At 31.1% G+C, this 15,348-nt stretch overlaps 1 protein-coding gene across 1 annotated transcript in view; it reads left to right on the top strand.

Annotated features, from left to right (window-relative positions):
- Positions 1-15,348, top strand: part of LOC130675746 (hemicentin-1) — a 160,906-nt gene that overhangs the window by 98,608 nt on the left and 46,950 nt on the right. The window contains exon 7 of the mRNA XM_057481587.1: positions 4,672-4,802. Coding sequence (XP_057337570.1) covers positions 4,672-4,802 — 131 coding nt within the window. The remainder of the gene's footprint in view (positions 1-4,671; positions 4,803-15,348) is intronic.

Raw genomic sequence — 15,348 nt, forward strand, 5'->3', positions numbered from 1 at the left:
TGGCAGTGAATAGTCTTTTATTGCCAGTAAAAAGTATACCACGATTTGAATAAGTGACATACTTTTCATTAGTAAACAGTTAATAGTTCCTATTTTCACTCTTTCAAATTTCTTAGCACATCAATAGATCTTAGCATATTACTAGTTCTCGTTATAATAGGGGTGGGTAGTTTTTACATACGACTGAGTACGATTTAAACTAGTAACCATTACTATGTTACACATTATCTCGAAAACACGACTAGTTATCGTGTTCACAGTGACCGTTTGCTTACCAGATAATATACACGGAAAGATTGGAACCCGACTGGTTACTGTTCTGCACCCGACTCAGCACGATGCTGGAAGAAAATGCTCAATTGTGGTGCAGCACCACAATTGAGCATTTTCTTCTAGCACCGTACTGAGTCGGCTGCAGAACAGTATCCAGTTGGGTTTCAATCTTTCTGTGCAGGTTTCTTTCAGCAGCAGATGTGTTGCTATGTAAAATAGGCATAGGCGCTGTGTAAAGATGCGAGAGACTCCCCGGACAAATGCGTTCAATTGTCGTTCAACATTACTTACATTATTATACTTATCACGAATTCAAGACAATTCCTGTGACTACGATAGGAATGGACCTGTGGTTGCAACAGGAATAGATCTGTGGCTTCAACAGGACTAATCTTGTAGCTGTAACAAGACGGATCCTGTAGCTGCTACAGAACTTTCTTGTTGCAGTAACAACCCCGAACTGCTCTAAACTTTGATTTAGTTTGAACACTCAGAGCGCCTAAACGCTTGGAAAGTAGAAAATTCATCAGGAACTGAACAAGTGGATAATAGTTTGTTCGAAACTGAATGGTAACAAATGGAGAAAACCTTTTTTAGGGTATTGAGTAGAAGTTACATCTCATCATTTATCTCGAAGCAATCTGATTACAAGTCCAGGGAACTGGGGCCAGGTTGCTTCGGGGGCCTTTCCAAGCCCATTTCGACCAGAGTCTCTTTATTTCCTGACATGGTAGTAGAGGTTGGCCCAAGAAAGGTATGGACTCGTGGTGGCTGTGGTTAGATACCACGCGCATTGTGGATTTTTGATTATACCTCGGGCTAATGTCCACCTTAGTCGTCTCTCGATTATATTTTTCGGCCAAGAGTATCGTCTGGTACGGGGGTAGGGATGCCCCTGCGTGTATGCCCAAAAGGACGCAGAAACAGCCTCCCGAAAAAATTATTTAGTAAGTAATTGATGTGGAACAAAATGAAATATAAAACGTATGTAGGTTGGATAGAATAGTTGAAAAAATTATTAATCCAATATTTAACGACAGTAATAAATCGAAAGTTAACTGTAATAAAAAAAAAAACGTAAAGTAAAAGAAAAAAAGAAAAAATCAATGGTGCAAGCTTCAAATTCAACTGTGATGCCTGAGGGAAAAGCCGCTAAAGCTTGAACGGACGGCAGAAAACGATAAAGGCGACGGAAAAAATAAAAAAAAAACTATTTGCGTCAGCCAATTTCATTCACTAAAAAAGACTGTTATCTCATGAGTTGCCATGAACTGCAGAAGCGTTAAAAAAAAATTTTTTTCTGTTGATCACTGGAGAGCGATTGTTTCTTTATAAAAATTTTTACACTTGCTCGTAGTCGTTTGAACTAGTCTGTTTCTATTGAGCAATAAACTTACTATAAATTACGAATTGATTTTTCTATTTTATTAAATGTATTTTTTATACGAAAATGAAAATGAAGGCATAGATATAACAGTTGAACCAAATAAACAAATCCCCGTAAATAAAATGGCTAGCTCTTATATTTTAAGTTAAGTAACAAAGTTCTCGAAACAGTATATGGTATGTCCAATGGGCTTTAAGCGTATAGTGCAAATTCATGTTAGGCCGCCCGCATTCATAAATTGCTTAGGAACTTAAGGAGACCATGTCGGTCTTGCCAAAGCTGTTTCAATGTCGTCTGTTCAAACCTTGTATCCAGATGCTTTTACTAATATATATATATATATATATATATCTTTTCACAATCTAGTAATTTACTATTTACTTGGAATTTTATTCTGATTAAAATGTTTTTCTCTAAGAAAAGCGAAAAAAAACAAGGAGTATTTCTCATAAATGAATAAATATTGAACATGTACTTGGCATAGTTTTTTAACCTCTTGCTGAAAATCGTCAGTTTTCGAAAAATTTGAAAAGTTGTTACTTTTTTTTTGCTTACAGAAAATCTATTTTTGTGATTTTACCAAAAAAAAAAAATAAAACAAATCGTTGTCAAATGGGAGACGATACTAATAATCAAAAAAATACTTCCGCCAAAAAAGTCAACTAACATCGAATTTTATTACACTTTGAGCTTTAGCTTTAAAAAACTTATGAACGAGTAAATTTATCATAAAATGATAAGAAAACTTTTTTGTAGAGCGTTGAATTTCCTACAAAAGTGTAAATTGGTCGACTCGATCTATTGATGATCTGTTAAGGAGTTAAAAATACTCAACGCTTGGAAAAAAATTTCCTCAGTTATTTTAACGGGAAATCGAATTTTTCAATTTCGATTCGAGCTAGAATTCTGATCGAGATAAATTTTTTTTTCTTACGCCAAAATTTTTCTTTTGTGTTGAATTATGATTTTTTCCACATGCATTTAAAAAGAAATGTTGCTCTGAAATGACGCACCCTAACGTATATATATAATAGGGTGCTGCCTTTCCGGCGAAAGTATTTTTTTCGTTGCTCATCAAGCAAAATATTCTTTTTTATGCTGAAACAAAAATTCCTGCCAAGTTTGAGCTCTTAATTCCAATCCTAAGTACTTTCCATTTGATTTCAAAGATTTTCCGTTTAAAATACACGTAAATTAAATTACTTTTTTTTTAACTTTCTAATACTCAGCTGCGTTTTATAATATCGACGCGGTTTTGGTCGCAAATTGTAGGGCATTTGGTGTTCTTCAAAAGTTCCCGTAGTTACTTAGCTGTAATTCCAGCTATTTCACTTGTGTCCGTTGCGGAACTCATTTTTCCTGTGAAATTGACGTTTATTGGCTTGCAGAACGTAAACCAATGAAAGTACACTAAAAACGTTCAAGACAATTTTATAGGAAATTTGATTCCCTTCGAAAAAAGTCCTATGAGTCAAGTCGCTAAAGCCCATAGTTTCCGAGTTATAGTAATTTTAATAATTTGTCAATCAATTGTAATTTTTTTTTTTTATGTTATATTTTTCAAATTATTAAAATTATTATAACTCGGAAACTATGGACTTTAGCGACTTGACTCATAGGACTTTTTTTGAAGGGAATAAAATTTCCTATAAAATTTCCATTAACAATTTTAGTGTACTTTTATTGGTTTACGTTCTGCAAGCCAATAAAGGTCAATGTCATAGGAAAAATGACTTCCGCAACGGACACAAGTGAAACAGCTGGAATTACAGCTAAGTAACTACGGGAACTTTTGAAGAACACCAAATGCCCTACGATTTGCGACCAATACCGCGCCGATATCATAAAACGCAGCTGAGTATTAGAAAATTAAAAAAAAAGTAATTTAATTTACGTATATTTTAAATGGGAAATCTTTGAAATCAAATGGAAAGTACTTAGAATTGGAATTAAAAGCTCAAACTTGTCAGGAAGTTTTGTTTCAGCATAAAAAACAATATTTTGCTTGATGAGCAACGAAAAAAATACTTTCGCCGGAAACGAAGCACCCTAATATATATATATATATGCTTATAAAAGTAATAACTCTAAGAGTTTTTACTCTCGGAGATATTTATTCAGGAATAAAAATAATAAATATTATTTACTTGAACATATTACTTGACTATTAAATACATATTTCTACTGTTCTCTTGAGAGTATACTCAGCTATTTCATAACTCAATGTCAATTTCCATCAACGTAATGAGCTTTACATATCATCTTATTTATAGAATTAAAAAGTAATATTTATCTGAGAAAAACATGATAATTTAATTAATAAAATAGAAATCAATTTAATTATAATATTCAGTTGCAAATGTTATTTGTATTTCATCGAATCATCTTTTTCCATTAATCAGAAAAAAAGTTGAGAGAAAAACTATATATATAAATATACTGATTTCTTATAAAAATAGAATAAGAAGCATTAGAGCGCCCAGAATTTCGTAACACTAGACATCACTTTGCCGCTTAGTATCATCACATGTTCCTTTTTAGCTGACCTTCTAATGTTTTTTTCATTTTTCTTTTTATACTTCCGTAGAAAATATAAGTAAAATAAAGACGAACTAGTCAGATGATAGTGCTCTAATTAATATTGTAGGTTTAAGTGATTCGACCACCGAGCGCGTTTTTTTACGCGACGCCTCGTAAACGTCGTTGGGGAATATCTCTCAGGAAGTAACCGTCTGAAGATGGCAAATCCAATTATCAAGAACTTGCCGCCAGCAATTAATTCTACTTGTTCATTCAATTTTTATTATTTTTTTTTCTCTATCTAATTTTTATTTCGTTTGACAACTTCTGCTTTTACCCTCGTTCTCACGATTTGACCTGAATAATAATATATTTTCTAAGAATCGTACTATGCATATTAATATACTTTAATAAAAAAAATGTCTGCTGTCTTGAACTAGTAGTTTGAAATTTTAATTTAAGAACATAATTAATTGAGATTTGTTTTGTAGATGGCCCGATTGTTGATATTCAACTGGCTGTGGGCTATGTACTAGAATCGCTCAGAGAAGGTGATGACTTGAAATTAGTCTGTCATGTTCAGAGTAATCCACCACCAAATGAAATTATTTGGTATCATAACGTAAGTATTTTCATAATTTATGAGATCATTCTTATTTTATTTTATTTTTAACTCCCCGCTAAGAAAATTTGATATTTAAAAAAAAAAGAAAGTTAGTGGTTTCGGTCCAATTTCCGAAAACCGGGTTTCCAAAAGAACTCGACATTTCAAGGTCCTAGGAAGCGATCTTAATTATTTTCAAAAGGATGCCCGAGTGTATGTATTTGTGTGTACGTACGTTCCCCTAGTGTAGCGAATTACGGTAAATTACGCTAATTACCATAATTTGCCGCAATTTACGGTATTCGGAAGTATTACGGTATTTTATGGCAAAATGCGGTATTTTATGGTAAACTTACGCTATTTCTACCATAAATTTGCAGTCAGAGAACGGTAATTTACTGTAAAATTGCGGCAAGCCAACGGTATTTTACCGTCAAGTAAAGTATTGCACTGTAAAAACTGTATAAATAAAGAAACATCCCGCATGGAAAAGCTATATATTGTTCAAAGTATATAAAAAAATATATGGTGAATATGTGATAAATATATAGCGGCAAAAATATCTATATTGAAAAATATATGTTTTTTTACATATATTGGATTATATATTTATCATAATATATTTACTTGTATATAATGTTTTGTATTTTTCTATATATATTATCTCATATAATGCTCAATATATTCTTATCATATATGGATAGTATATATATAATTTATAAGTATAATATAATAAACTTGATATATATATCCATATATTTTGACTCATATAATTAGTGTTATATGGTCTCTATATAATTAATTATATATGGGGCATTCCACGCCAAATCGACCACTTTTGACCCCGACCCCTTTCGATTTGGCTGAAAATTTTTTTTCCTTTTATACCCGATTAAAATCATTTTTCAGAAAATTTTCAAATTTTTATACCCAACCCAAAAAAAGTTATGAGTTTTTCAAAAATAAGGCTTTTATTTTATCAAATAGCTATAACTTCTTCAAGAATTGACTAATCGGGACGTTTTTTTTTTCAAAATTTTTGTCATTGAATGTACTTTTCAAAAAAAAATACAAAAAAATTTTATGATGATAAACTCTATGAAATTTTCAGTTTTTTTGAAAAAAACCGTGATTTTCTTAAAGTACGTCATGTTTTATTTTTTTTTTATTTTCTCAAAAAAAACTTCATTTAATGCTGCAATTTTTCCCGCCAATCCTAGAGTGGGCCGACTATTCCTTCTATTTTTTTTTATCAATTGAAAAAAAAATTTTTGCCCAGTTGGGCTTATTTTGCTAAACATCAGTCTGGAAATTTTTGAGGATTTATCGATGACATCCGGCTTTGAAGAATTGAGATGAAAAAATTCATTGATAGTGGTAATCCTTAAAAAAATTTGGATTTTTTTCAAAAAAGTGAAAAAAAAATTGTAGATACATAAACAATTTTATTGTAACTTTTTTTTTAAAACTAGACGTGAAAACAAAGAAAATGAAAAAAAAAATTGCCGTTTGGTTCATTTTTGACCATGCCACAGGCTGTCGAAAAAAAAGTCTAACGTCCATCGCTATTTCGAAAGGATTACCACTATCAATGAATTTTTTCGTCTCAATTCTTCAAAGCCGGATGTCATCTATAAATCTTCAAAAATTTCCAGACTGATGTTTAGCAAAATAAGCCCAACTGGGCAAAAATTTTTTTTTCAATTGATAAAAAAAAATAGAAGGAATAGTCGGCCCACTCTAGGATTGGCGGGAAAAATTGCAGCATTAAATGAAGTTTTTTTTGAGAAAATAAAAAAAAAAATAAAACATGACGTACTTTAAGAAAATCACGGTTTTTTTCAAAAAAACTGAAAATTTCATAGAGTTTATCATCATAAAATTTTTTTGTATTTTTTTTTGAAAAGTACATTCAATGACAAAAATTTTGAAAAAAAAAAACGTCCCGATTAGTCAATTCTTGAAGAAGTTATAGCTATTTGATAAAATAAAAGCCTTATTTTTGAAAAACTCATAACTTTTTTTGGGTTGGGTAAAAAAATTTGAAAATTTTCTGAAAAATGATTTTAATCGGGTATAAAAGGAAAAAAAATTTTCAGCCAAATCGAAAGGGGTCGGGGTCAAAAGTGGTCGATTTGGCGTGGAATGCCCCATATATAAGAATTTATATGATTAAATATATGGTTCGCGGTATATTGGAATTATATTTTTCCAGTATATTAAAACTTATACTTTTCGCAATATATTGAAAATTTTATTTTTTCAATATACTTTTTCAATTTCTATACAATTCCACAAAAAAAAGTCAAATTTATTCTTTTTTCTCCTTCTTTTCATTGACCTTATATTTACTGGCAATAACCTAAGAAAAGTAAAAAAAGTGCCATATATTTTACAATATATTGGAAACCATATATTTCGCAATATATTGGAAAACATATATAAAAAATATAAAAAATACTAAAATAATATGTCAATATAAAAAAGATATATTGAAATATATATGTAAAACATACATAAAAAGTCATATATTGATAAATATATTGATAATATATTCTAGCAATATATTATCATATTTTAATACGGCAAAAATATAAATATTATTTTATATATTGTACAATATATCACATTATAATATTCATATATTCTATCATATATGTTTTCACATATAAAGTTTTTTCATGTGGGATCCCTAGTAAAAATGAAAACGAGGCGCTAGCTAGCATAAAAACGAGGTGCTGGCTAGCGCCTGGTCAGTTTAGCTAGAGATTGTCTTAATCCAAAATGACGGTTTTTTAATCCGTCAGCACTCACGTTATGAGCATTTTGCTCACGCTCGACTTAAAACAATGATAACTTTTTTTTTTCAAATGGAAAAAGTAGATGAAATTTTTTCTACCTTCAAGTAATTTCATCTATTTTCAAATTATGAACTTTTGAAATGCCTTAATATTATATATAATTTATAAAAAAATATTTTTCTTATGCTCGTCAGAAATTGTGAGCATTCTTCTCATCACGGGATTATAGGTGTAACAAAAAAAAAATTTACTTTTGCTAACGTTCGGGCCAGTTCGTGTGTCTTCGTAAGTGAATAGCTGTTCGCCCACACTCGGTATACTTCGTAACTTTTAAACTTATCCTCCGTTACAAGTGCGCCAAAACGCGCGAGATGTTAGACGTATGCGCATAGAGTGTGAGCAAATCTCTCATCATGAGAGTAAAAATTACCGGAATGTTCACGTGAGTGCTGACGGGTTAAATGTCATTGACCATTTCAAAGTTTCAGGTTATACGTTAGAATATTCAAAATGATGATTATAACTATTATATCAAACTAATAACTTGATAATGATAAATTTACTAGTGCTTAAAATTAATATAAATCAATAAAATAAATCAACACTAAATAATTTGAAGAAATTAATATAAATTTATTTAATAAATTAATAAAATCAATCTGCAAAGTAAAAATTCGATAAACTATTTTTTATCATAAAATTTATAATTTTTGACAAACGTACTGAACTATTTTAGTAACTCAGTTAAGTGATTAACTCAAACAATCCGCAATATTTGTTTTAATTGCTCACGATCGGAGTTCTACAATAGTGTTAAGTCTTTTCTCCGTTCTCAAATATTAATTTTCAAAGTTATGTTATTTATTAAGCTACGATATTATTATAATAATAAATTATATATAAACAAATTTATATGCAATTAAATCAATTATGGAGTTATTATTATATTTGATTACACTACTTAGAAATGTTTAAAAAAGAATTAGAGGTTATCAGTGTATTGTGTAAACATAAACATGCATTGACGTAGAAAATACATAGGTATATGCTATGCCAATTTCTTAATTATACACGGAGAGAAATTTATGGTAACCGTTCCTAGTACGTTTATGAAATATCATTCCATACCGTTATGGTAATGATTACTTGGAATTATGGGATATAGGCCCATACTTTTTGGGAAAAGTTCTCATAAGTATGGGAATAATTTCCATAATTATGGTAACAATTCCCATATCGCATGTGAAATAATTATGGTAATGGTTACTAAATAGTATGGTAACGATCACCATAATATATGGTAACTATTACCATACTATTATGGTAACCATTACCATAATGGTATGGTAACCATTACCATAATGGTATGGTAACCATTACCATAATGGTATGGTAACGGTTACCATAATATTATAGGAACCATTACTATAACATTATGGTAATCGTTACTATAATATTATGGTAATGGTTACCATATATTATGGCAATGGTTACCATAATATTATGGTAATGGCTATCATAATCGACATTTCAATAAAACCGGTTACCATACATTATGGGAACCATTCCCATAATTTATTGTAATCGTTACCATAAATTTCTTTCCGTGTAGGTGGCGCACAATCTCTAGAACTGCCTCGATTTCGCTAGCTAGCGCCTAGTTTGAAACGAGGGAGCGCTTGTTTATTTTTACTAAGGATACGGCGCTGACGGTAAAAATGCTGCAAATAGTGATAAATTGCCGTATATTACCGCAACCTACTGTAAAATACTGTTTTTACGGTAGATTACGGCCCAATGAAGTAAATTACTGCAATTATGATCCACTAGGACAGTATGTAAATGTCTACAACTTTTGAACGGATGAACCGATTTAGATCTTTGATTGTCGGAAGAATGATCTAAATCAGTTAATACATTAAAAAATTATAAAAAGCTTACACACGCACATACTCAGGCAAATCCGACTTTCAGATGTTCGAAAATCGGGATGAAAACAATAGTGTCCTGAATTTTTTAAAAATCTTAAATTTTCTTAACGGAAAGTTAGAAAATGTTGGAAAAATTTTAAATTAATTAGAGATTTATTGATATCGTTATAGATCTGAAACTTAAAAAAATCAGTTCTAAGTAAATTTAATTAGATCTCGTTTGATCCAGATTATTCTTTCACGAATTTAAAAATATAATTTACTTAAAATTCACGAGAATAGTTTACTATGACAGATAGTAAATGCCAGATGACGCAGAATTTTATGAGAAAATGAGTATTATCGAGTGGTATTACATTGGGTGAATGTGAAACTCCTGAAAATACATAATTCCGTTTATTGATAGAGATGTGTCAAGTGGCGTACTTACCCTATCAGGTTTTTAATGTTGATTACTCAACATGTCTATCAGAATATTAAGAACGAAAGGAAGTGGTTTGCTCGATAGACCCATAGAAGCCTTGTTCTCTATTCTCGGCAAAAGCAAATAGGGAAATCTTGTTTGCAATGAGAAAACTATGTATTTCATTAGCCAATAACAGTTTCAACAGTAGCTTTACAAATGTCGTCTTAGAATACCGGCTTGTAAGGTTCATAAATAAGTGATTACAATGACGCAGCTGTTTACCCTTTTTTGAGATGAAATGTAATTGATAATTTTCCACGGCTTTGTTACTCATGATTGGCATATTTGTCTTACCACATTTTCGTATGTTTACCCTATCGAAGAATTCATATGGGAATCTAGCCTAGATTCCTATGTGGGTTCCCACATGCCGCTTCCGGATGGATTCGCATATGGTTTCCTATAGGAATCCAGTATAGATCCTGATACATTCTCACATGGGTTCCTATGGGAATCTACACCACTTTAAAATTCATATGAGAATCTTGTATGGATTAGAAATTAGGAAAATTAACAAAAAGCGTCATGTTATTGATACAAATACCATACACGGAGAGAAAAATATCGTCAGAGTGAGTATACGTATCGCTATTCTGGCTATACGCTATATACTCAACTTACTTAACGATACGCCGTATAGCCAATTCAGCTATACAGAGTTTCCTCACAGTAGATCGTCAAAATGACGAACCGTATCCTTATTTTAGGCATTTTAGGAATCTCTGACATGACTATTGCGCAAACTCTGTATTTAGGCAACCGGCAACCGAAAACAATACTACGTGTAGCCAATTTAGCTATATGGATCTTCACGCTGGAAAAACAGATACCTATTCGCTCTGAGTGAAGCCATGGTAGGGCAAATTAAATCGACTGAAGCGTTCGCAGTGGTTACTTTCGGCGTTACGGGAGGCTATTATTACTAAATTATAATTAAATAAATATTTATATATTACATTGAGATAACTACTTAATTATTTATTTTTCATTTTGATTTTTTCCTTAGTATCATTTATTGACTTTGATATGAATTTCAACCAACTTAACCTAAATGTTTACTGCACACTGAAAAAAAGAAATATTTGTCCCAAATAAATCAATTTATTTGTGGCTTTTTTTAAAATATTTCTTAATGACAAATAAATATATTTGGTACAACAAAATATGACAGTTGATTCAAATAATTTTATAATTTGACGGAAATATATAATTTATTTGTGGTAAGTAATTGATATATTTGTGGTAAAGATATTAAATTTGTGACAAATAACCTAAAATTTGGCGATACTATACATATATTTGTAGCAATTGGATCATTTCTTTACCACAAATAAATCACTTATTTCACGCAATTAAACTACTCAAATATTTTATATCTTTCTCACAATTAAATATTTATTTGGCCATATCCAAATATACGATATCTTTGGTTCAAATAAATCTTAGTTGGCTCAAATAAACCTTTTTTTCAGTGCATTCTTTTTTATTTTTTATCATTATACTTACTTGCTGTTGATCCGTTCATCTAAAAAACAGAACTGCAATTACTATAAAACTGTCACATATTTCTTATAACTTTTTTTTTATTATTATTTATAATATTTATTTATTTTTATGTTTCTTGCTATTGACATACGTATAAAAACATACTCTGACAGCCTCCCGTAGTTCATATTTTGGCTGGCGCTGCAGTCACACTCTTAGCGAATATCAACGAAGCTACATATGTTTACAAAGGCTATTTGTCGTATTTTTAAATTAAATAAATAAATACTCATCCTAACCTAAATGCATACCTTTAAATTAACGATACTATAGACTGTTAAATTAACATGTGAGTATTCTTAACCAAGGTATACGAATCGTTATTCTGACGATACGTCATTTGAAGATACATCGGATAGTCATTCTGACGATATTTTTCTCCGTGTAAAATGCGTATGTATTTTCATAAACTTTTCTCGAGTACAATACCTTTGTACGATTCCTAATTTAGTGTTTTATTAAAATATGTGTAAATTTTATTAAGATGTAATACTTCTTGAGTTAATTACTAAATCTATAGCTTATTACAAATATTGATCTAAAGAGCATCAATTAATCAATTTTTTGTTAAAAAGTGTCCTGCCATCAGAGTATGAATTTATTCTTTTATGTAAAATAGATAGAAACCCAGATTCCTATATGAATTTCCCATAAAGAAATCCATATATCCAAGTTCCTATGTCAAGTTTTCATATGGAAATCCAGTACCCATGGTTTCTTACATGGATTCTTATATAAATCCATATTTTCCTACATGAATTCCTGTGGGTTCCCATGCAATCTCACATGGATTTTTTTTAACACTGTAACCATAATTAGGAAGCAAACTAATGGCAAAAAATTTTAAGCGACAGTAATTTTTTACCAAGGAAATGAGTTTATAATGGTATAAAATCATGGTATGATGTCTGAGTATCGCAATCTAGCTGCTTGAAATAATACACTGTCAAAAAGTGTTAGTCTACACGAGATAGAGTAAGAGCAAGACTAAGAGTGGGAGTGAGAGTGAGAATAAGAGTGAGAAAAAGATAAGAGGACGGTGAAATCTCTTGAAAAATGAAACAAAAACGCACAAGTGTAGTGTGGCTGACCTAACGCTACTTTATATTCGCCGGGAGAACAAAGCCAAAGTATCTCGTCAAGTGTCTCTTTTGATACGTGCCGACTGTTCTTGTTAAAGCTGCTCCTTTCCGCGTACAAGAAGCACCTTAATCCTCATTGTAGTCCTCCATTTCCGGCAGTTACGTGGGGATACCGAATATTCTGACAATTTCCTTAAAGTCTCGAAGAAGGTGAAGGTGTCTAAAGATTCCTTCCTTTCTTATATTATATTATGTCTACACCATTGTTTTACACTCTTTTATGATTATTTTAGTGTCTTTACTTTATCATCTTAGTTCGAATAATTTCATTTATTTCTTTATCCCTTACCAAGTTATGAATATTTTAGGGTGATGATGATAATAAAAGCATTCACTTGTGAAATATTTCAATCTCACTAACGCACGATATTGTGATCCTTAAACTCTAAAAACATGTCTGTCATCAAATGTGTTATTTTTTAGTAAAATACATATGCTTAAACTGTGACACATAAAAAAGTGTTTTGAAAATTATTCTGTATGCCGTTGAAGATCATCTATTTTTAGAAAATATAACACAGCTTGGATGTGTTAAAAGAACACTTGTTTTTACAGTGATATCGAAATAGGGGCTCATCATTTTTTTAAGTTCGAAAACATGAAAATAAATAAATATTTTTATGCGATCCCTACTCCAGAAGTTCAATTTAAGACTGTTGGGGAAGCGACCAATTCCTGCCCGATCAGCATGAATGTCAGAAAGGTGTCTTTTTGATAGCAGAAAGATAACCTAATTTATTAAGATAACTTTATGATGCCAATAAAATGACTTTCTGACATTCATGCCAAGCGGGTGATGCCTACACTAGATAACTTTAATATTTCATACGGCTCTATAATGATACACTCAGAGTCCATTAACTTGGACAGTTAGTCTACGGAGGAGCGGAAATTTCCCAGTTAACGGATGTTCCTTCTCCCTTAAAAAGTAAACTATGATGCATGCGCTCTTACATCTACATAAATGATGCAAATATAAATATACAAAAACACATACGGTAGGAGACATCGTAGCTGGTAGTGGGGGTCATGATTGAGGGGAAGTTTCGAGATAATGGAATCCGAGTTAATGGACTTCGACTGTAGAAAACATTATTGCATGATCTATACTCTTATTTCACTAACTTGCAAATCTTATGGTGATACACGGAGAAAAAAATATTGCGCTCATCACTCAACGGTATCGTGATATTCACTCTCCTCGGTTAGGTATCCGTTGTATACGGAAAGTGCTGGTCTATCGGATCGTGATTATCACGATCCAGGCGGATCCCGAAATCATAAGATCGTTTCGCTATAGTAACGATCCGTTTTGTTATTATAACTAATTTGAGGTTAAAATAGATAAATTTATAACTTTAACTTCATTACAATTTTATTTTTAGCTGTCATTAATAATCACATATTAATAATTCTAACAGGTGCAATAAAAAATTATTATTTAATATCAAGAAATGTAAAGTAATAGAATATACGTAATTAATTGATGTAAATTTTACAGCTTTTTTTGTTTCAAAGATAAATTAAAAAATTAATAGATAAAAAACAGAAATTCTTGCATTAGGTATATAATTAGTATTTTTTCATTGTCGTTGTGTGCGCTTTAAATAATTAATAATTTTATAAATAAACACTGTATAATTTGCAAGATATGCATTATAAAGTTTAATAATTTGGTTATGAGTGGTGGCGCTTGAGAAGTAGATCGCGATAATCACGATCCGTTTTGGTACGATATGGATACGTTAACTGACGATCACTATACATTTAAGTATATGCACAATCCGTAGGATCATTATTATAAGTATCTAGTGTTTCATTCATATCGATATATATATTGTGGTAGTAGCAATACCATTTAGAACTAATCACGATACACTTGTCGCTCTCCGTTAGTGAGCGATAAACACAATATTTTTTTTTCCGTGTATAGTTTTAGTTATATACATACTTTAAAGAATGAAATTTTTTTTACCGACTGACGAAATGATGTAGATTTCTATGCTCGAGGTTACTAGTAGGGACTCATGAGGACCTGCGCGTTCGGTGTACTGCGCATTAACCTCTGTTCATATTGTCAATAGTACAATATACGTACAATATTAGTTATTTATTAGTGATAATTTTCTCTACACTAAGAAAAAATAGTATTTTACACTACAAGGGAAGAAAGTTTGAAATTTCTGCCCTGCGCGCCATCTTGCCCGAGGCGAAGCCGAGGGCAAGATGGCGTGCAGGGCAGGGCTTTCAAACTTTCTTCCCGTGTAGTGTATACTATTTTTCTTGCTGCCCGGTCGAAAGTACGGAACAATGACATGTGTTAAATAAAAGATATTGATGCCTGCCCCGACATTTGCGGCACGAGCGAAGCGAGTGTTGCTGGTCGGGGGCAGGCATCAAATCAAATACATCTATAAATAAAAGTATAGTATAAATAAAGGTATAAATAAAAGTTACATTTTAATTAAAGAAATTATGCATATATTTAAACATGAGTATTTATTTCTATCATAATTACTAAACGATTTTCATAACACCTGAGATAACTTTATCAATTATAGCTTACATCGTAACAGTCATTTTTTAAAAGTAATTATCGACATGAATATATTGCATGCATTCAACTAAACTTACTGTTATAATCTATTGACTTTTTATCATTATCACAATCATGAATTT

This window comes from Microplitis mediator, chromosome 10 (genome assembly GCF_029852145.1).
Source record: "Microplitis mediator isolate UGA2020A chromosome 10, iyMicMedi2.1, whole genome shotgun sequence".
Lineage (NCBI taxonomy): Eukaryota > Metazoa > Arthropoda > Insecta > Hymenoptera > Braconidae > Microplitis > Microplitis mediator.